At 40.5% G+C, this 22,517-nt stretch overlaps 1 protein-coding gene across 2 annotated transcripts in view; it reads left to right on the forward strand.

Moving 5' to 3' along the window:
• The window catches only part of RELN (reelin), a 516,612-nt gene that overhangs the window by 448,160 nt on the left and 45,935 nt on the right, over nt 1-22,517 (forward strand). For both annotated transcript variants that reach the window (XM_021682887.1, XM_021682888.1), the window contains exons 42-46: nt 1,202-1,422; nt 3,397-3,544; nt 5,855-6,113; nt 6,978-7,227; nt 10,735-10,903. In XM_021682887.1, coding sequence (XP_021538562.1) covers nt 1,202-1,422; nt 3,397-3,544; nt 5,855-6,113; nt 6,978-7,227; nt 10,735-10,903 — 1,047 coding nt within the window. The remainder of the gene's footprint in view (nt 1-1,201; nt 1,423-3,396; nt 3,545-5,854; nt 6,114-6,977; nt 7,228-10,734; nt 10,904-22,517) is intronic.

The following is a 22,517-nucleotide window of genomic DNA, read 5'->3' on the forward strand; positions in this document are numbered from 1 at the left end:
GTCTTCTTTGAATTTTGTGTCTAATAGAACATACTAAACTGTTTTTGAACTACTACCTAAATATGTAGATTATTTCCAAGAAGCTCTCATCAACAATATGATAGGACAATTTACTTGGAAGTAAAATAAATTAATGGTTGTTGGGAGCTGGAGCTAGGATGGTATGGGGGAGTGACTGCTTAATAGACACAAGGTTTCCTTTTGGGGCGATGAAAATGTCTTGGAACTTGATCGAGATGGTTAGCTAAACACTGGGAATGTGCTGACTGCCACCCAGTTGTACTCGTTAAATGGCTAATGGTTGCTTTTATGTTATGTGAATTTTACCTCAGTTTATGAAGAAAAAGATTAGTTACGCAGAGTGTAGATAGAATGCAGAAAGCGTCACCAAAGAAGTCACTGTTGAAAAAGGTGAGGGTCAGGTGGAATTTGACCTAGTGATAAGATTAGGAAGGGCTTACAGGAAACAGGAATGTAAGTTGGCAAAATCCTGGAGATTGAGGAATGGAGTTTGTGTTCTCGAAATGTCAAATCGAGTTTTCTACTTCTTGACTGTGGTGCAGAGGTGGTAACTGGCCGCTGCTCCTTGATCAGGTGTCCTTACTTTGAAACTGTGTCGTTCTATTGCTTTGATTTTATTTATTTTTTTATTATGTTAATCACCATATTACATCATTAGTTTTTGATGTAGTGCTGCATGATTCATTGTTTGCATATAACACCCAGTGCTCCATGCAGAACGTGCCCTCTTTAATACCCATCACCAGGCTAACCCATCCCCCCACCCTCCTCCCCTCTAGAACCCTCAGTTTGTTTCTCAGAGTCCGTAGTCTCTCATGGTTCGTCTCCCCCTCTGATTCCCCCCCTTCATTTTTCCCTTCCTGCTATCTTCTTCTTTTTTTTTTAACATATAATGTATTATTTGTTTCAGGGCTACAGGTCTGTGATTCAACAGTCTTACACAATTCACAGCGCTCACCATAGCCCATACCCTCCCCAATGTCTGTCACCCAGCCACCCCAACCCTCCCACCCACCCCTCCAGCAAGCCTCAGTTTGTTTCCTGAGATCAATAATTCCTCCTTTCAGTGAGGTCATACGACACGTGGACGGAACTGGAGGGTATTATGCTAAGCGAAATAAGTCAATCAGAGAAAGACATGTATTGCTTCGATTTTAAAAGACTTGTACCTCTTTTTCAGATCTGTGCGTTTCAGATGGTACCAAGGATTTTACCCCGCTGGCTCTCAGCCAGTGACGTGGGCCATTGATAATGTCTATATTGGTCCCCAGTGTGAAGAGATGTGTAACGGACATGGGGGTTGTATCAATGGAACCAAGTGTATATGTGATCCCGGCTACTCAGGTCCCACCTGTAAAATAAGCACCAAAAATCCTGATTTTCTCAAGGATGATTTTGAAGGTAATCTTTTAAAATAAGTTCTATGTAGCTTTGTGAAAGAAACTACATATTAAATGTAATTTGTCATATAGAAGTAATCATGAATTCTACTCTAACATTTCATTATTTATCCCTACAACTGCGATCACCCATGCCTTCATTTAGTTCTGAATTGTATAGGGTTCCGTGTTCGAAACAATGGTCAATGAGAATGAGGAAGGCCGTGATTGAGAAAACTAAAGCTGGTTTCACCACTTCTTCCATCACATGGAATTGCTGATTAATGACCATTTTAGAAACCGTCTCTAGAGGGTTAATCTTGGGTAGAGGGAACAAGTTTCCAGAAATACAAATTCCTGTCGTCATTTATCATCAACTCATCGAGCAGCCTCTCATCACTTTCTGTACCTCAGTTTTATACCTAGAATCTAACATCATTATGTCTGACGATAATGTTGTAGAAAAATGTACTTGGATATGTTCTCTGATAAAACAATGGGAAAATAGGGTGCCTGGGTGGCTCAGTTGGTTAAGCGACTGCCTTCGGCTCAGGTCATGATCCTGGAGTCCCGGGATCGAGTCCCGCATCGGGCTCCTTGCTCAGCAGGGGGTCTGCTTCTCCCTCTGACCCTCCTCCCTCCCATGCTCTCTGTCTCTCATTCTCTCTCTCAAATAAATAAATAAACAATGGGAAAATATTCTCATAAAAGAAAAGTCTTAAACAAGTGTAACAGTATGTTAGGATGGTGGGATCAAACGATTTCTTTCTTTTTCCCAAGTTGTCTATAAAATTATTATAAGATATTTATGGTTTTAAGTACAATTTAATGTTAGATTTAGGTATATCAATACAATGGAGTATGATGCAGCCATACAAAGGAATGAAATACTGATTCATGCGACAACACAGATGAACCTTGAAAACCTTTAGGCTGGGCGCCTGGGTGGCTCAGTTGGTTAAGCGACTGCCTTTGGCTCAGGTCATGATCCTGGAGTCCCGGAATCGAGTCCCGCATCAGGCTCCCTGCTCGGCGGGGAGTCTGCTTCTCCTTCTGACCCTCCCCCCTCTTGTGTGCTCTCTGTCTCTCTCATTCTCTCTGTCTCAAATAAATAAATAAAATCTTAAAAAAAATAAAAAGAAAACCTTTAGGCCAAGTGAAAGAAGTCAGACACAAAAGGCTATATATCATATGATTCTGTGAAACATCCAAAATAGGCAAATCCATAGAGACAGAAGGCAGATTAGCGGTTGCCGGGGGCTGGGTGAGGGGGGGGGATGGGGAGTGACTGCTTAATGGGTATAAGGTTTCCCTCGTGGGTGATGAAAAAGTTCTGGAACTAGGTAATGGTGACAGTTGCACAACATGAATGTGAATGTACTAAATGCCACCGAGTTGTTCACTTTAAAATGTTGAAAATGATCAGTTTTGTGTTGTGTGCATTTTAGCACAATCAAAAAAAAAAAACCTAGATCTAAGATAAGCATCTGGAGAGATTTGTGAGCTGGTTTTGAGAAGACATTACTTGATCGAAAATATTAAATTACTCTGTAACTTCTTCCATTAAAACTGTGTTTTTAAAAATACTTTGTAATACCTGCCTGACACGGTCCTCAGAGTAGCAAAGACAATGAAGAGGCCAGTGGAAAAGCTGCATTACCCTCTCTTACTTTTGGCCTGAATCACTCTCTGCCTGCCAGTGTCATTTTTTTGTAGTGTAGGAGAGTTGAGAGGAAAGACCCATCTGGCTGGACCACAGCTACTCAGGAAAAGCCCCACCCCCCCTTCTGTCATGCGGCCCCTTAAATTATACAGCCAAGGTTAAACAATTCAGATAAGCTAAACTGTTGAAGAGACCTCTTCTCCCAAAATATGTGACTTCAGTGTTCATGACTTTGTATTTCAAAACTGCCTAAAGCGCTTAACCATATTCCTTTAAGAAAGAGTATGACTGTCTTTGGGGTCATAGGTAAATCACCTTTACCACTTTTTACAGGTCAGCTAGAATCTGATAGATTCTTATTAATGAGTGGCGGAAAGCCATCTCGGAAGTGTGGAATCCTTTCCAGTGGAAACAACCTCTTTTTCAATGAAGATGGCTTGCGCATGTTGATGACACGAGATCTGGATTTATCACATGCTAGGTAAACATTTTTAGATGCTGTCAAGAAACCACGTTGTGATGTACAGTAACAGAACGTAATCAAATCAGAAAGAAGCAGACATCTCAAGGGCAAGGCCTTCCATTGGAAATGTTGAGCTTCTCTCTTATCTAAGACTCCGTAAAGACACAATTCATGTAATTTCCATCCTAAAACCGAGGGAGCTTTGTGAAATAAGCTAAATCAGAAATGAAACATAGCTAAACAGACAAAAGTTAATATCAAGATCGGTGATATTTACAAGATGGTGACTAGGAAATGACAATGTTTCACTTACTTTCACTTCAAGAAAATAATGTTCCATCTTTTTTATCCACCTTCTAGAGAATACTTTTTGGGAGCACTTGGACCATGTACAAAATTACCTACACCACGCTTAGTAGAAAGCTTAAATGAAATACAATATGTCCTCAAATCACCCACCATTAATTTTATATCCATTAGCAATTTAAGTTAAGAATATTTGAAGTGTAACCTTATTCTTTATAAGCATTTCTTTCCAATGATTTGCTCGTGCTTTCTAGGCACTCATTTTCTGATTTGAGCACAGCCTCTCAGAAACAAACATTTAAACTGGCTCGGAGGATTATGTCCTGTCAAGATGTGTATCCCTTGATCATTTGACAAGCCAAAAACTTAGCCAGGAAAATAAAGAAGACAACTCAACATGTGTAAAATGGAACCCTGACCTATTTTTGCAAGTGAACAAAAAAGTCGTGTTTTTGTTTTTTAAAACATTCCCGAGTATCTTAAAATAGATCTTAACATATTTACCCTCCTCTTTCACCTAAATCTTTCATTTATTGAATTATAAATTTGACCATGCTTCATAAAAATACAATTCTGTGAGATAATTTTACAGTGATAGAAAGCAAAATTTTATTTCTCTTCATCCTATTTTAATGCACATGGTTTAATTTGATGCTCTTTATTTCAGATTTATCATTGGCGGTTGAGTTCTCCAATTTAGAAATTATTGGGTTTTTCTAAATAATTCTGATGTGGATTTACCATAACTAAATTAATCTATAAACATTTCCCAATACAAGTAGACAATAGGCCAAAAGGTTTTTTTTCTGTAAGTGGTTATTGTTTTTATAGATATCAACATCCACTAGGCACTAACTATGTATTTTTTTTTTCATTAATCCAATGTTAAAAGCTCCATTATTTATCTCATCTCAGTAGCATGCTGTGTAGGATTTGCATACATTGACCTCAAAATGCTCCATGTAAAATCCCAGTTTTCTCGGGGTTATAAGATAAATGAATGCCTAGTTAATGGAGATGGGGGGAGGAGGAAGCCATGAAGAATGCATGGTTTTATATATGGAACTGATAACTTTTATTATAAGTCCCAATATGCTTCCTGTGTTTAACATGCATACATAATTGGGCATATGTGTTGGGTTACACATGAAATTTATTCTGCATTACCAGCTAGCACGGCGGCCAGACCAGGCACCAGCAGCTTGCCTGCCAAAGATAACATGTGAGCTAGTTTTCGTTGGCACCCCAGCTGGTCGCTGCCACTCCGTCCACCTCCCTGCCAGCTGGGAAGGCTGCCCCTGGCTGTGCGCCACACTTCTCGATGGCCAGTATCATCCATCCCAAACCCAGCAATAGTCAGAGGCTGGCACAGCCCACCCTCACCACCACCCCCATACTCGTGCTTCCCTGCCCCTGGCACAAAAGATGGAAAAGGGGCCCAGGCTTGACACACCTCTTCCAAAAGATCCCTGGCCTTTCACAAAGAGGAGCTACAACCTCTGCATTTAAATGTGTCTCCCCAGACCAGTAACAGGAGACTGAAAAACAACTGGTAAAACCAGAGGATGGATGATTTTGCCAATTAATGGCATAAACTACATTCATAACATTCTTCCAGTTTCAGATACTAAGGATAAATTCATCTTAAATAGATAACAACACACACTCCCACACTTGGAGAGTCTTTGGAGCCCTCCCATCTTCTTATAGGATGGCCAGAGGGTACGTACGGTGAGTGCTCAGCTCCCTCAGACTCACCTTTGTGGAGGGGGACAAAATATGAAGAGGGTACAGAGTTGCTTTTTTCCAGACTTCACATTTTATTAACTTCCTTACATTAAAAAGGAAAATCGGACTTTGAAATGATTGCTCTGGACATTCATTAAATCATCATATTCATTAAAGCCATGCATTCATCTCCCCCACCCATGACCCTGTGGGCTTGTCTTTTGTGAACAGTGTGAATTTCTCACTGAAGTAAAAAAAAAAAAAAAAGTCTACAATAAATCTTCCTCATGTCAGATTTGTGCAGTTCTTCATGAGACTGGGATGTGGTAAAGGTGTCCCTGACCCCAGGAGCCAACCTGTGCTTCTCCAGTATTCGCTCAATGGCGGCCTGTCTTGGAGTCTCCTTCAAGAGTTTCTTTTCAGCAACTCCAGCAACGTGGGCAGGTACATCGCCCTGGAGATACCCTTGAAAGCCCGTTCTGCTTCTACTCGCCTCCGCTGGTGGCAGCCATCTGAAAACGGGCACTTCTACAGTCCCTGGGTTATCGACCAGGTCAGTCCATTCGAGATTAACTATTATAATTGTTGGCACTCGAGCTGCATGTGGCCTAGATCGCATTCAGGCCAGCCCACTCGCTCAGTCGAGGAAGCCCAAGACCCACAATTGAATGACCTGCCCATGGGCACACAGCTAGATTAGATATGCCATTTAGCTTCCTTTCATTCTCTTTTCCTTCAATTGCCTGAGCCTATAAAAACAAACGACACCACAGAAGGCCCAGGTCCTACGCATAGAGAAATCTGCCATATGGGTAGAGGGACTTTATCAAGCGTGATGCAAGGTTATAATTCTCTGAAAAGGAAAATGTGCAAATTAGCATTGGTACCACATGCACTCGCTTCCAAATCCTCTTTCCTAGCCTTTGAGGAAGAAATAAATAAATCTTCCTAACGTCCTTATGGACAGTTCTAAAGGATCTTCATCCATAATAAAATGGGTGTCAAACAGAACTCAAAGAACCTGTTAACAAACGGTAGAATCCAGGCGAAGAATTGGAACTGAAATGCTTTAGGATACAACTGTCCTTAAATAGAAATTTCGCTTGGAAAATAATCACATGTAAGCCAAATTTTGCTTTCCCAGCTTGGGCGCATGTAGTTTCCAAAGGCGCAGTTTGGCCCATGAAGGCTGTGAATGGTTTTGTCAGTACTTCAATTTGTTTTCTGCCGCTTCTTGCCAGATGGGCAAGCAGACCACACAAACAAAAGCATCCTGAAAGGCCCCTGACGGGATGCTCGCCGTGTGACGCGCGTGTTGAGTGATCTGGCAGAGAAACGCAAACAAACAAGAAGACCGAACTCTCTCCTATTTTGAAACCATATTGAAAATTCGTTTTCTTAAAAAAATGCCTTTCAGATTCTTATCGGAGGAAATATTTCTGGTAATACGGTCTTGGAGGACGATTTCACAAACCTGGATAGTAGGAAATGGCTGCTCCACCCGGGAGGCACCAAGATGCCCGTGTGCAGCTCCACTGGGGACGCCCTGGTCTTCATCGAAAAGGCCAGCACCCGCTACGTGGTCACCACAGACGTCGCCGTGAACGAGGATTCATTCCTGCAGATCGATTTCGCTGCCTCCTGCTCAGTCACGGACTCCTGCTATGGTAAGTACTCCCTCTCCAGGTAGAGGGAAGACGTGTGCAAGTGGGCATCTGTGGCACCTCTGACAAGTCCGAGTGTAAAACAGAAGTGTGCATGAGTCAAACCATGATCGCGTTCTTGGAAATGGTGTGTATACATTAAGTTTTAGAAGTCTCTTTTTTAAAGCCTCGTAACATGAGCTTATTTTTAAGTATAGGTACTTGAAGACTTCTTTACATATAAATAAAAATGCCTAATTTGTCTCTTTTTGAAAATTCAGATTTTTCTTTTACCATCAGATCTGCAGGATTAGGGACTCTCATCACACAGAGAAGGCCAGAGTCAGCAATAGGATTGACACATGAGTTTGTATGTACATGGGTTTTAATTCATAGAACTTTATATTAGTTCAGCTACTGTCTTCTTTCCATCGCTCCAGGAATCATGAAATTTTGTTGTTCCCATTTTGTCTTATAGTTTTTGCCATTCTGGGTCATAGCATATTCTAGGTCACCCTCATTGTGACCAGTTTGCATCCTCTAGGTTGTGCACACACACACTCATACTTACATATACCTTGCTCACACGCACGCGCGCGCACGTACACACACACACACACACCTATCTTAGGAGATATAAAGACTGACGTCACTTCGTACTTGGACCCTTCACTGTAACTTGCAAGCCTGTCGGGATTCTGGGGGTCTTCTGGTCTTTAACCACCCCATATCATTCTTCCTTTAAGAGATCCAGATGAGAATGTTCACAAGGACTTTGTCCTGTTTTAGATTCCAGGGGGCCAACATCTGACGAATTTGGTTACTTCCAAGGTCTTGCAAAATCCAGATTTTTCATATTTTCTTTACTTTGAACTTAAAGGACATATCTTAGGGAGGATCCCAGAAATGCTCTTGCTACCTCAGATTCAATTAGTCAACACTAAACTAGTCAACAGGAGTGGAACTTGGATAAGTATAAGGTACACATCTGTCTTCAATAGGTCTAGTTGAGGGGATACTTTTAAAAAGTTAGAGTCCAATAGGTGACTAATTCAAGTGCTCTATGGATTGGTACTGACGCAGAATGTAATGAAAGCTCAAAGGAGAATGAGATGACCAATGGATGGCCAATCCAGGATCTGGGGAAGATTTCACAAAGAAGCCTAGTCTCAAATGGGCATTGATGATTGGAATGGATTTGAAGGGTGAATGGAGAAGAAAGGACATCCCAAGCTAGGCTAGCAGCATAAGCAAAGAAGCAGAGGTGGGGGTGCTCCTAGTCCATAGGAAAAACCGTGAGCAGACCAGCCTGAATAGGCAATATTTTCATCTAGTGGAGGAGAGTATAATTCTGATTTTGAAAATAGGAAAGGACATTAGGGTCCTAGATACCTGTTTCCTCAGTAGCATAGGAAGGTGATGAGAACCCAGGGAGGTAAGTTATGACCCAGTAGGCCTGTAGCAGCACCAGGACTGACACTCTGCTTTCATAAGCCCAGTCCTGTGTACTTTCTACTGCCGGCTGGTGCAACCTCTTGAGAAAGGTTGAACTGAATGATAAAATCAAAGAGGAAAGTGGATAAGCAGAGTTTGCAGCTAAGGAAGAAGAGCCTTAAAAGGCACATACAAGAATCTGGGCTTGACAAGGACATGAATAAAGGGGCACAAGGGCAGAGGAGTGACATGGTCTGTTTTAGGGCGATTAGCCCAGGAGCTGATGAAGGTGGGTATGCCAATAAAGAAGCCTCAGTGGTCCTCTCTGTAGGAGGTGATGAAGTCCTCCCGGTGTGGCATGAAGAAGAATGGGATGGATAAAATTGATATGAGACAATGCAAGCACAAAGGAAAGAAGCAGAAAAATCTCAAAACCAGGTGCCAGTTTGAACATTGAGAGTAAAAAAGAGAAGAGTTAAAATTTCTAAAATAATTTCTAAACTCTGAACCTGGAAAACCAGTGCAAAAGTATCTCCCTTGATTGAATTTGATAGTTAAGAAGAGATGTATATTTATGAGGGAAAATGGTGAGTTTTTCTTTAGTTTGGGTGCAAGTAGCTTTAAGTGGAGATGCCCTTGAGTGAGGAGGATTTACAAGATAGAAGGCAGGAACTTTGTCTAAAAGGTGCATCACAATATGCCAACATCCGGTGTAATGCCAGGCTGAGTAAACATTTATTGAATGAAGGAAATTAATTGGAGACATAAAATTGGCAGATCTGGGCACAGGGATAATAGCTGAAGCCCAAGGAGTATACACAGAGAATAGAAGGCCAGAAATGGAGTTTGGAAGAATGCCCATAGCTGGGCTTGTTAGCACAGGAGTCAGAGGGAAAGGAAGACAGGAGATTCAGAATAATGTCCTCCAAAAGAAAAGAAAGTTTCAAGAAATCAGGGAATAATCAATAATGTCTACCGCTGTAGGAAGGACAAAAACAGTGAAGACTGAGCTGGACCACTGTATTTCACTAGGAAGTGTTGCTAGGAACTGTGCTGCAGTGAGTGGTCCCACGCTGGCTGCACATGAGAATCACCTGGGAAGCGGCACAGCTCCCGACACCTTGGCTGTGCCCCAGAAGAGTGAAATCACAGTCCCTGGGGGTGGGACCCTGGCATTCGTGGTTTCTAAAGGTACCCAGGTGATTTCAGTGTGCAGCCAAGATTGAGAATCATGACCTTAGAGAAAGCAATTTAAGTAGGGAGATAGGGGCTCGAGCAGTTTATAGACTGAAGCAGGAAATAAGAAAGAATATGAAACTCAGGTTATAAGTTGGATTTTTCAGAAAAAAGAAAGTAACAGCTTTTCCTAGACCCACAGCCTGACTGCATGCTTTGGCACAAATTGCAAGGCCTCCAGCTACCTCCTTATACCGTGCTGATTCCCCGGTATATTCTATAACACAGCAGAGCAGGGTATGTGAGCACAAGGGATTTTGCCATTTCTAAGCAGTTTTACCTATAGCAAGAGCAAAATTGGCATTGTTGGTCAGGATCTCTGTGGAATGGTCAAATTTTGAGGAAGTTGCTCAATTTTTTTTAAACTCTTTAAAAAGTAATCATTAAAATATATGGTTACTATGTTTGTACTTGCATGTTAACCATGAAATAAATAGACATAGTATAGTTATTATAGTACATATATATAATTTGTATAATTTCATAATATACTGCAACTATTAGATTAAACAATAAATATATATATAACTACCATTACTATTGCTTACGTGCGTATGAACAATGGTTTTGTTATGATTGTTCTGAAAGTTTCTCAGTATAACAGAGTGATTCAGGAAAATTTATGTTTCACTTGATTCTAGCCCCTTAAAAGAAAAACTATCTTAATTTGGAAAGTGAAAAATAGTAACTAGTAATGTACAGAAGGAAAAATCTAACCAAGAAACATTTCAAAATAGGAAACATAAATACAGAGGAAAAATCAAATTGACATTTGAATTAAAACATAAGAAAACATAAGTAATTATGGTTCCTGGGTCTGCATACATGTATTTCTATTCAGAATAACGTTTCCTGTTCCAGCTATTGAACTGGAATACTCGGTAGATCTTGGATTATCATGGCACCCATTGATAAGGGACTGTCTACCTACCAATGTTGAATGTAGCCGCTTTCACCTGCAGCGGATCCTGGTGTCAGACACTTTCAACAAATGGACCAGAATCACTCTGCCCCTCCCTCCGTATACCAGGTATGGATGCTTCTGCATGTATTGAACCCCAATTTGATATTATTTTGTATGTTGGATTTTAGGACAACAAGCTTAAATGAGATACATGCAATTTTGTTACTTGTTGATGGTATTGCCAGGCACGAATTACTAAGCAAAACAAGGGCACCTGGCTGGCTCAGTTGGTAGAGCATGGGACTCTTGCTATCAGAGTTGTGACTTTGAGCTCCACATTAGGCATAGAGTTTACTTAAAAAAAAAATAAGCAAAATAGGGGGTGCCTGGCTGGCTCAGTCAGTGGAGCATGCGACTCTAGATCTTGGGATCATGAGTTCAAGCCCCACATTGGGCATAGAGCTTACTTTAAAAAAAAAAAAAAAAGGAAAAGAAAAAAGCAGGGCACCTAGCTGGCTTGGTTGGAAGAATATGCAACTCTTGATCTCAGGGTCACCACGTTAGGTGTAGAGATTACTTAAATAAATAATTTTAAAATTTATTTTCTTAAAAAAAAAAAACACTTAAAAAAAAGCGAAGTAGAAACCAGTTTTTGTGGTGACATCGTTCTGTGTTTTCCCAAAAGCCAGGCCTATACTGACTTCCATTTAACTAATATTTTGAAAAAATGGCATCTGTAAGAAAACAGTGGCTGAATCAGCGAGAATCGCCAACTTGATTCACTTAAATTTAAAACAGGCACGTTGGATACAGAGCAGATTTAAATGGAGTCTGCTTTCTGTTCAGTCAGACTACTGTAGATATAACAGTGAGCGGTGTCATATCAAATAGATATAGCAAATAAATGTGTATTAGAATTATTGTCTGCTTTTGAAATTTTATTTTCAAGAGTATCTTGAAAATTATCACCTGGAGCATTCTTTTTATATGAAAAACAATGATGAATGCATCATGCATTGTGCCTATAAGAAATGACAGTGGCTTCATAAAATTCCCTGGTAAATGCTTTATTTAAGTAAAACAGAATTCACCTTGCCTAGTGGATAACGACCCTCTCTCTTCTCACTAAGTAGGTGCTAATCATAGGGAAGCTTTAAAATCTTGATAGGAATTCCTGTTCCCTCCAAAAAACAAAATGGCAATCAGTTGTTGCCATTAAGAGAGAAGCAAAGCAACCAGTTCAACCATGTGGAACAGGAGTTATAGTTTGGGCTCGTTATTGTTCTCTCGCCTCCCCACGAATGAAGAATGAATAAATCTTCCTAGCAAATGACTGTACAATTCAGCTGTTCATCTAGGACGTAACTTTTCTTGGGGTTATCATAAATGGGCTGGCTTCAGTCGCTCACAGCCTAGGGCTTATCTACAATTGCTGGCTCAGAGGTGCGAGGACTATATGAACTGTCAGCAGAGTTGCCCAGTTTAAATGAGATACGTGAGAAATGAGATTCTGTTGCTCGTTAGAGGTATTGCCATGCATGAATTATTAAGGCGATCTTAATAAGTGAAGTAGAAAAAAAAAACTCCATTAAGGCAGTAGTCTTCTATGGCTTTATGAATTCTGTGAATTATTACCCAGCTAGTTGGTAGCATTTTGCAAATAAATGACATTCTAAGATTGATTCCAGCAAGTCATTATACCCTTGAGTCTTCTACTCAAGAAAGGTAATTATTCTCCATCTTTTAACCTATCTTTTGATTGTCTTTTGCACATACCCATAGAAAGGTAATTATTCTCCATCTTTTAACCTATCTTTTAATTGTCTTTTGCACATACCCATAAGAATTTTGACCCTTTCGAATGACATTTGAAAAATCTGATGAGCAGCCATTTCTTCTTGTTATCATATTGAAAATATGCAGTTTGTTTATTGTACTACCCTCAAAGCCCACGTTATACAATGGTCTTAAAGGTGACGCTGCCTTATAGTAAGGCCCTCTGGATAATTCAGAAAGAAATGCACATGAATGGACCCCAAACCAGACCCACCGCTTACTGTGCTCTGCCATATGCCAGAGATCATTAGAACAATGTGCCAGGCTCAGAGCACTTTGTCTCAAACGCAAGTTAGCATATCTATATCTGCTCTTAGTTTCCGGTTACTTTTTCAGTATGGCATTTCTTTGTTTTGAGCTGAACTTACAGCCTCAACTTCTGCAAAGTATTGAGACATCTATGCTTACATTGTCCACTAGGACAGAATGGAGAATTTCCGTTTGTAGCTCTTCATCATAAACAAACATGATGCTGAGGACTTAAACCCGTGTGCTAAGTAGGGGTGAGGAGTGGCTGTGACAACGTGCCGATGGTAGATTTGTCCACTCATTCACCTATTGTAGAACCACAAGGTTCCAGTATTGTTGGCACAGTGGTAGTAAGAGTCAACTGAGGTTGGTTATCCACAAACTGACATCAAACCATTACCCAGACTAAAATGATCGGTAATCATCAGTAGAGATTATTCCTTCATGTAGTCATCCATTAAACAAATACTTTTGAAACATTTAATTATATGTCAGGTCTGTGTGAGGGGCTGAACCTTATCCCTGCCTCAGCAAACTTTGAGTGCAGTGGGAGACAGAGATATTAACCAGAAATCACCAGTAATTGCAAAAGTAAATAAAGTCAACTGATGGTGGACAGTTGCATGATGCTGAGAGATCATATGTCCTAGGGAGATTTGCCTTGATCAACAAAATCAAGGAACACTTTTTGGAGGAAAACATAATTGAAGTAAGAGATAAAGGCTGGATAGCAGTTAACTGGGGGAGGAGGAGAGGGAGCAGAGTTCCAGACAAAGAAAATAGCCTATGACAGGAGGTAACAAGCATATCTGAGATACTGAAAGAATGGATCCAACCTAGAGAGAAAGTGGAGTGAGATGGAGTCTGACCATGAAAAGTATCGTAGGTCATACTGAAGATTTGGGGATATGCCCAGGATGGCTCAGTCAGTTAAGTGTCTGCCTTCGGCTCAGGTCATGATCTCAGGGTCCTGGGATTAAGCCCCGCATCATCGTGCTCTCTGTACCCTCTGCTCTCTCTGCTCTCTCTGCTCTCTCTGTTCACTGGGGAGTCTGCTTCTCCCTCTCTCTGCTCCCTTCCTTTCCCTCTGTGCTCTCTCTCTCTCTCTCAAATAAAATCTTTAAAAAAAATTTTTTTAAATGATTTGGGGATATGTCATATAGGTGCTTAAAAATCTGCTAAAGTGTTTGGGAATAGGGGGGCACGCTCAGATTTGCACCAGAAAAGCTTATTCTAATTGGAAAACAAATAGGGGAGGATAAGAGTAGCTGGAAGGAGACTCTTGAAGAGACAGTGAGTGCTGGTAGCTTGGACTAAGGTGCTGGAGACATGAAGGGAAGTAGAGAAAGTCAAGAGAAATGGAAGCAATAAAATTGAGTTTCATGGTGAAATGGACGTGGGAAGGTGAGGGAACGGACAATGTTGAAGACGACTCTGGTTTCTGAGTTGAAGAACTGAATGGATGCCCATGCATTTCACTGGGCAGGGAGCACAGAGACTGAACACAAGAGACATCACACTCTGCTCCAGACATTTCTACGTTACAACCTAAATAAGCTGAGGTGGATAGAATCATAGTCTCTATTACTCCCATATACACGGGTTCAGTTAGATCTTACTGGAAATTCAAAAATGAATGGAAAGCATTGTGGTTTAGTGGAGAGTTCTAGCTTTTCAGCCCTGTGAGCTTTTAAGCAAGTCATTCCATGTCCGAAAGCTGCAGGGTCCTCGTGAAAAATGAAGAGACTTTTTGCCATGTAAAAAATCGAATAAATGTGCATGGAAGAGCTTGGGACATTGTGAACATTTATAAAATGTAGGTCATCTTTACATTTATGTGTTGACAACATGATCACACTTGTGATTATCAGACTTCATCTTCAGTGAGACTAAGAAGTCTTCCTAAGCTCGCGTAACAAGAGCAAGCCCATGGTAATGGTCGGACACTGTCTTAAGTTCCTGCCCTGTGGGAGATTACCATCTGACTGGGGAAGAATAAACAACTTAAAAATAAAACGTGCTGCATGTAATTGAGAGCTTCACTGAGGAATGGGCTAGGAATGCCATAGGTACTGAGAGATGGGAGACAGTGTTGAATGCCAGAGTTAGAGAGGGTTTCATGGAAAAGATGGGCCCTGGCCTCAAAGGATGGCTAGGAATTAGGTGGGTAAGGAGAACATTCTAAATTAGGGAAACAATGTGAACAGGACACATGAGCCTGGCAAGAGCCCAAGAGTTGCTGATGAAGGCACAGGGCTCATATCTGGAAGCTATGGAAAGTTGTTTGTTCGTGGAGTTGGCTTAACTTATCACAAGCAGTGAAGCAAGGCAGAGGAGTTTAGATTTGTTGGAAAGATGAACTGTGGTGGGTTTTGAACTGAGAATGTTCTTCCAAGAAAAACAATTGGGAGAACAGAGAGGCTCAAGTAAAAGAAAAGCATGAAGTAACGAGGGTCTGGGCTACAGCTAACAAGAAGGGGATGAGAGGGATATTACGGGACATTTCAAAGGAAGAATTGATAAAACTCACTAGCTTCTTCTCCACTGCACACATCAAGAGATGACTCAAGTTTGAAGCCCAAGAGAATGGGGAGAAATCTACAGTTGACTCCAGGAAGGACAGTGTGACAAACTGAACCAAATGACGCTGAATTCAATGTGATGACTGGAAATACAAATGAAGACATCCATTTGACAGAGATGTGAAGGTCAGAGCCCAGGGAAAGATGATCAGCTTTGGAGGCAGGAGCATAGAGGTGATAGGCAGTGCCATGAAATGGTCAGCTCTCCATGGGAGAGCATTTAAAAAGAAAAGAAAGGACCCTTAAATTTAATAGCAGGATGAGTGGAAATGGTTATTAAAGAAATCGTGAGGATACAATTAAGGAGGTAGAAGAAGAATCAGAAGAGTACGGTATCCAAAAGCAAGTGAGGATAGAGTATCAAGCAGGAAGAAGTCACCATCCCTGACATATGCTGCTGAGACTAATGAAGAAAAAAGTTTCACAGTAAATTTCCATAAGGAGATAGTCAGTGACCTTCAAAAGGACAGTTTAAGTAAGATACTGGAAATAAATACAGCTTGTCTGGCCCCAGAGCCCATGGGCTTAACCACTGTATTAGTCCTACGTTTTTATTGCTTGCCTAAGAGATACGGTCCTAGAAGAAATAGGAAGGGAGAAGGCAGGAGATCTTGAGAGATGCTGAAAAAAAATACAAAGATGCCAAAATCCATTTCATAGCCCCTAATCTGAATCTGCCTCTTCCTATTCACTAATCCCAGACCTAAAAATAACAGGTGGCTTAAGTAACATGGGTTCTGAAATGTCACCTGAGAACCAGGGTGAGTCAGCAGAAGGGCAGGTAATTCAAATCCACTGAGAAAGGTTGCGGGGGTGGGGGAGTCCTGCCCCTGGAAGGCTCAGGTGTGACTTGGCTATTTTAAGTCACAGTTTGAAGATGATCCATTCCCTCCTTCCAACCCTAATGACATGGCTGTTACCACTATCTTTAAAGATTAACTACAACACTTTGGAAGCCAGGTGGTTTTAGCCACAGCAGGCACACTACTGAACATTTGCAGAAGTTTACAGGAGAAGTGATAAGTGTAAGAAAGGGCAAAAAGATTGTGGAAGAATTGGGAGAATGGAATGGGGTTGGGTTTACCTTTTTTCAGGTAAACAGATTTAGGGAGGGAGGATATTCTTCCATGATAATCCCAACTATAAAAGCCAAGAAAAGATCTTATGCTAAGAAAACCAAATAACTATATATAGTATTTATTGGGCTTGTCATGGAGAAATATTCAAAGGAATTACAAGTTCATTTTTTAAAGGAGAGATTCTTAAAACTTGCCTCAGTACTATTTATCTCCATTGTTACTTCCAATTTTCCAGTATCTTTTAAAAGACTTTTTGCAAGCATTCATATTACTGAACATCTTATTAAAAATTTTCAATCAAGTCAAGGAAGCCTTGGATTTCTCTTCCATATCCATTTTCTCAGGCATCATTTTGATACTTTGAAAATCATTGCTATTACTTTACCAAATTTGTGTTCTTTCAGGACAGCAAAACATAAAATAATTTTGTTTGGTGTAAACCATGGTACTATGGATTTTCACATACTGAATATATTAATATTTTCACATTATAATGTTAAGACAAATAAAACCTATTTCCATTTCCACTACAATGGAGAATAAAACTACTTACAGAAATTCTGCATTCCAACTAAGCTTTCTCCATTGTCAACCTTGTTGCCAAAGTTTTATTAGAGAATTTGAGATTTGGCTGTACTTTGTACATATTGCTACGTATGGATTCTTAAGATTGTTTTAACAATTAAATAGAAGTCGTTCTCCGTTGAGAAGGCATTTTAAAAATTATAGGAAATTCCTTTTATTTGAGGGATAGTCCAATGTATTTGATGCTCTCGGTAGGCCTACTCAGAACACTGTAGTTTTTGGGGCGCCTGGGTGGCTCAGATGGTTAGGCGTCTGCCTTCGGCTCGGGTCATGATCCCAGGGTCCTGGGATCGAGTCCCGCATCGGGCTCCCTGCTCCTTGGGAGCCTGCTTCTCCCTCTGCCTCTCTCTCTCTCTCTGTCTCTCATGAATAAATACATAAAATCTTTAAAAAAAAAAACACTGTAGTTTTTTATGATCATTACTAATTATAATTATCAGCAAAAATAATAATTCCTTATTTTACCAAAACAAGGATAACCATTTTCTTTTCTTTGTAATCAAATCAAAATTTTACTCTGAGTTTGAAGGGACCACAGATTATTTTTGGCTCACATTTATCTATTTAAAATCCAAACATACAAAATTTAAGAAAATAGCAAGCTGTATTTCAATATAATCATCACCCAGCTTCAACTATTATTGATTCATGACCAACCTTGTTTCTTCAATAGCACCACTCACTCTGGACCCCGTATTTTGAAGCAATTCCCAGACACATCATTTCAACTGTAAATATTTTAGCATGTATCTCTAAAAGAGGACTTTAAAAAACATAATTATGATACCATTATCCTACCTAAAAATTAATGACAATTTCTTATTCAATATTTTCTTATTCAATATTTACTTAGTATTCAGTATTCAAATCTCCCTGTTTGTCTCATAAAACATTTTATCATTTTTTTCAAATTAGGTTACAAATCCATATAGTTGGTTGAAATCTCTCTTAAGTTTTCTTTAACCTTGAGGTCTCCCTGTTAACCTTTTCAGATGAGGACAAAGACACAGAGAAGTTATATGATTTTCCCTATAGACACACAGTCGGTGGCTGAAGCAGGATTGTACCAAAGCTCTCCATTTGTTCTCTATCAAGGAAGGAAGATAGGCCATGTGGGGTGGCTTGTTTAAATTCTTCAATTGCTAACCCTGTAATATGCTTTCCACCCTAGTTCCAGAGAGGTATCATGAAGGATCTAGGTCACCTTATAAGGATACCTTACCTTTATCACATTTGTTTGGGGTCATAACCTGTGGTCCAAACACTTTCTCCTCTCAGTATTCAGACCCCAGTGTTTTGTAAGAAATTTAGAAGAAAAGAAAATTAGATGACCGTAAATGTTCTTTCATGGGCAGTTTAATGTTATCTAAACATCCCAAAATGTTACAGTCATTTAGTGTCCTACAAATCCCTAGTGTTATTTATAATCACCAAGAGAATTTTCTACCAAAAGGTCTGGGATGCCTAGATTAAGAACCCCCAGCTAGCCGCCAAATCAATGGTCTTCCAGCCTTTACCTGCCATTCAGGACAGCCAGAGTTCTCAGTAACACGTCAGCTCCAGCAGAAGATAGTTCTAGAGCCAGTTCTAAACTAAGAAGTTACAGAGGCCCCCTCCTTGAGTGGCAGTCCTTACACCTATGAAATTAGTCAGTTGTACAGAGAAATTTCTAAGAGTCCTCCTCTCATTTCCACCCCAAAATTCAACCTCCTTCTTTTGTTCATAGTTCAGTGTCTTCTTCATGAGGATCTCCCCCAGAGGAGGGATACCCTGGCAGATGGCCCATCCCTTTGATAAGAGCCCCTCGCCATAAGTAATTCATTCACACTCCTGGTACCAAATTTCAGGCCTCCTCTCTAGAGCCTACTTTTTCTCTAGCTCTTATCTGTAGGTCATGGGCTGTGACCCATGGGTCCACTCTGTTCAGGTGAGCTGATCTGTGCTTCCTCCCAGGTGTACACCTTCGGGTGGGATTGCTGGGTCATATGGTGACTCTGTGTTCAACATTTTGAGAAACGAACAACCTGTTCTCCGCAGCATTCACACGAGTCTGCATTCCCACCAGCAGTGTATGAAGGCTCCACATCCTTGCCAACACTTGTTATTGCTGCCTTTTTCATTACAGCCACCTAGTGGGTAGGAAGTATATCTCATTTTGGTTTTGATTTGCATTTCTCTAATGACTAATGATGTTGAACATGCACTTGTCAGCCATTTATATATATATATATACATATATATATATATATGTGTATATATATATATATATATAGCCATTTATATATATATATATACACAGAAAAATAGGCTAGCAGAGGAAATTGTTTTCCAGTATAAAGGCAGGACCTTAGCTGCCAAGGGAAATATAGGACACATTTTGAAATGGGGCATTGCAGAGCCTTTATTAAAGAAAGAGGGCCAAGGGCTTCAGCTATGACATTAACCTGCCAAAGTCAGAATAGATAGACTTGGGTGTACACATAGCAACAATACATACAGCCTTCCATAACTAAACAACTGCTCATATTTAGGGGTCATGGGAGGGATAGGATGATTTTGTACAGGTTGAGGTAGTTTTGAAGGGTCTGCTCCTTGAGAATACATTGTAGTAACAAACCAAGAGATTATTGCCTTCTCTCAGTTGCGTGAGTGTGACTTACAGCACTGTGACTTAGGGCACTGCACTTCAGCTTCTTCGTTGGGAGTAAGAGAGTTGGCTATATTTACTCGTCCTAAATATTTTATGTATTTCTGAGAGTAAAGGAAGCATTAAGAGAGAGTGAAAAGGTTTTTTAAAAATTTTGTATGGTTCCTCTCGAAGGGCTTTTTCTCATGATGATGATGACAATGAGGACTTCATAGATAGAGTATTCCTGGAAAAAAGAGTAATACAAAGACTCAGAAATGTGTATAGAAACCTATTAAAAGGTGTGGAGGCAGTGTGGGGAAATGTTCCCTGGGAGAACAGAGATGGAAGCCGTAATATTGAGGGTAACATTTTTTAACTTCATAGCAATGGATGTTCAATTATTAAACAACACTTATGGAGCACTTACTATGTGCAGTTGATGAAGAGGAAATGATATAAATTCAGAAAAGAAGCAAAGGGAGATATTTCAAGGATATGGAAAAGGAGAAATATGCTCTGGGGCCATTTTCCCCCCAACTCCAAGACGCAGCAGCTGGTGGTGGCCGTCGTTATAAGGAAGCTTCAAGATAAATGATGACACCTGCCAAGGGACTTCACCAAGACACTCACAGGTCTTGGTAAACACAAGCTAATTAATTTTCACAACACCCTTATGAGGTGGGAAGTAGCATTTTCGTAGTTCTACAGATGGGGAAGTGTCAGCACATAAACATAAATTATTTGTTCTCTTTATATACTGAAGTTGTGACAGGGCTGGGAATAAGAAGTCCTAGAAATTCAACTTCCAGACGTTCATTTTTCAACTTATATTCCAATTCATCCCCTTAGTGAAAGTGTCTCCTTTTCCTATAAAATAATATTGGATAGTATATTTTCCCCTGTTTTATGGGTACTTAATTACTAAGTGCAGTTATTCCCAAGAATATAAAATCACATTTGAGACAGGGCCCTAGAAGTCCTCTAAGTTAACCCCCTCGTTATTTATGTTAAATTATTCAGGACACAGGACTGACTAGTGCCAGAGTACAGATTAGCGCCCCCTAAATATCTGTACTCTTAGTGGCCAACTCTGGTTTGAGGAATCCTACACATGATCTCCCACTGTTTCCTTTTCTGTGGAATGCCACAGAGTTGTACAAACTGAACATGTCATGGTTGGAAGTCCCCATAAAAACTATCAACCCCAACAATGCATCTGGCTCTTAAATCTTCTCTACAATCTCTTTGGTAAGTGGCTGCCCAGACTGTAATTCAACACAACCAACATTCAGAAAGCCACCCCTGCTAGGCAGCTCATGCCACCTCTCAACTGCTGGGAGTTCTTCTCCCCCTTTGACAGCCATCAGATCGCTGACCCCCGGTCCCTGCCCCCCCGCCCTAAAGACATCTCTTATTTGATTCTTCCTAGCCATCTTTATTGCTGTCAACTTACTATTCTTTCAGTAAATGTTTATGAAGTCCCATCTATAGGTGTCACCAACAATAAAATGATAAACAAGGAGAGAATCATCCAGCAGAGGAAACTATACATAAATAAGCCCTCTGAATAGAAAGTGATAAAGGCTTTGATGGAGCATCATAAAACATTAAGGGAACAAAGATTACTTGCCTACTCTTTATAAGCACTGGAGATACAAAACAATATTCCCTGAAGGAATAGAGATGTTTCCTGCCCTTCAGAAGTTTATAGTCTGAAAGAATAAGAATGTAAGTGTTGACTTGTTACTAGAATCCAAGTAACCATGTGCTATGGAGGTACGATATTCCACTGTGTTATTTATAAAATGTTGCTGCATGCAAACAGGCATAACTATTAATAAATTTCATCATTAAGAACTAACTGAACAGGGGCGCCTGGGGCTCAGTTGGTTAAGTGTTTGACTCTTGATTTTGACTCAGGTCATATCTCAGGGTCATGAGATCGAGCCCTGGGTGGTCTCCATGCTCAGCGAGCAGAGTCTGCTTGTCCTTCTCCCTCCCCCTCTGTCCCTCCCCTTCCCCCCATTCTCATCCTGCTCAAGCCTGCGTGCTCTCTCTCTAAAATAAATAAATAAATCTTTAAAAAAAAAAAAAGGAATTAACTGAACAGCACAGCCACTGACTTGCACAACCCCAGGGGAGCATCTTCCAACTGCTTACTGTGAGAATGGTGGCCCCTGGATACCAACTCCCTGCACCTTTTTTTTTTTTTTAAGATTTTAATTATTTGAGAGAGTGTAGGCAAGCAGGGGTAGGAGCAGGATGGGGGGTGGAGATGGAGGGGGAAAGAATTTCAAATGGACTCTGCACTGAGCACAGAGCCTGACATGGAACTGGATTTCATGACCCCAAGATCATGACCTGAACCAAAACCAAGAGTCAGATGCCCAACTGACTGAGCCACCCAGGTGCCCCTTAACTGCCTGCGCCTATAGACCACCTACTAAGTGCTAGGCACTGTGCAGTGAGGGTATAATGTTGAAAAAAGGGGATCAACGCTGTTCTCTTGTAACTTAGTCTTCTGAGGAGGAGGCAGACATTTAAGAAATGCATATGCAAATAAATATATAACTACAAATGTGATAAATACTATAAAAGGAAAAGAACAGTTTGCTCTGGAATAAATGTGATTTTTAAAGGGACCGAAAAGAAAATTTCTCTGAGGACTTAAGACTTCCTCCAAGACCTGAGGGACACATAAGGGATAACCAGGCAGAGAGATGAAGAAAACATAGGCAGAAGATGGGAAAGAATGTTGTGAGCCCTGGGAACTGGGAGAA

Source organism: Neomonachus schauinslandi, chromosome 12 (assembly GCF_002201575.2).
Source record: "Neomonachus schauinslandi chromosome 12, ASM220157v2, whole genome shotgun sequence".
Lineage (NCBI taxonomy): Eukaryota > Metazoa > Chordata > Mammalia > Carnivora > Phocidae > Neomonachus > Neomonachus schauinslandi.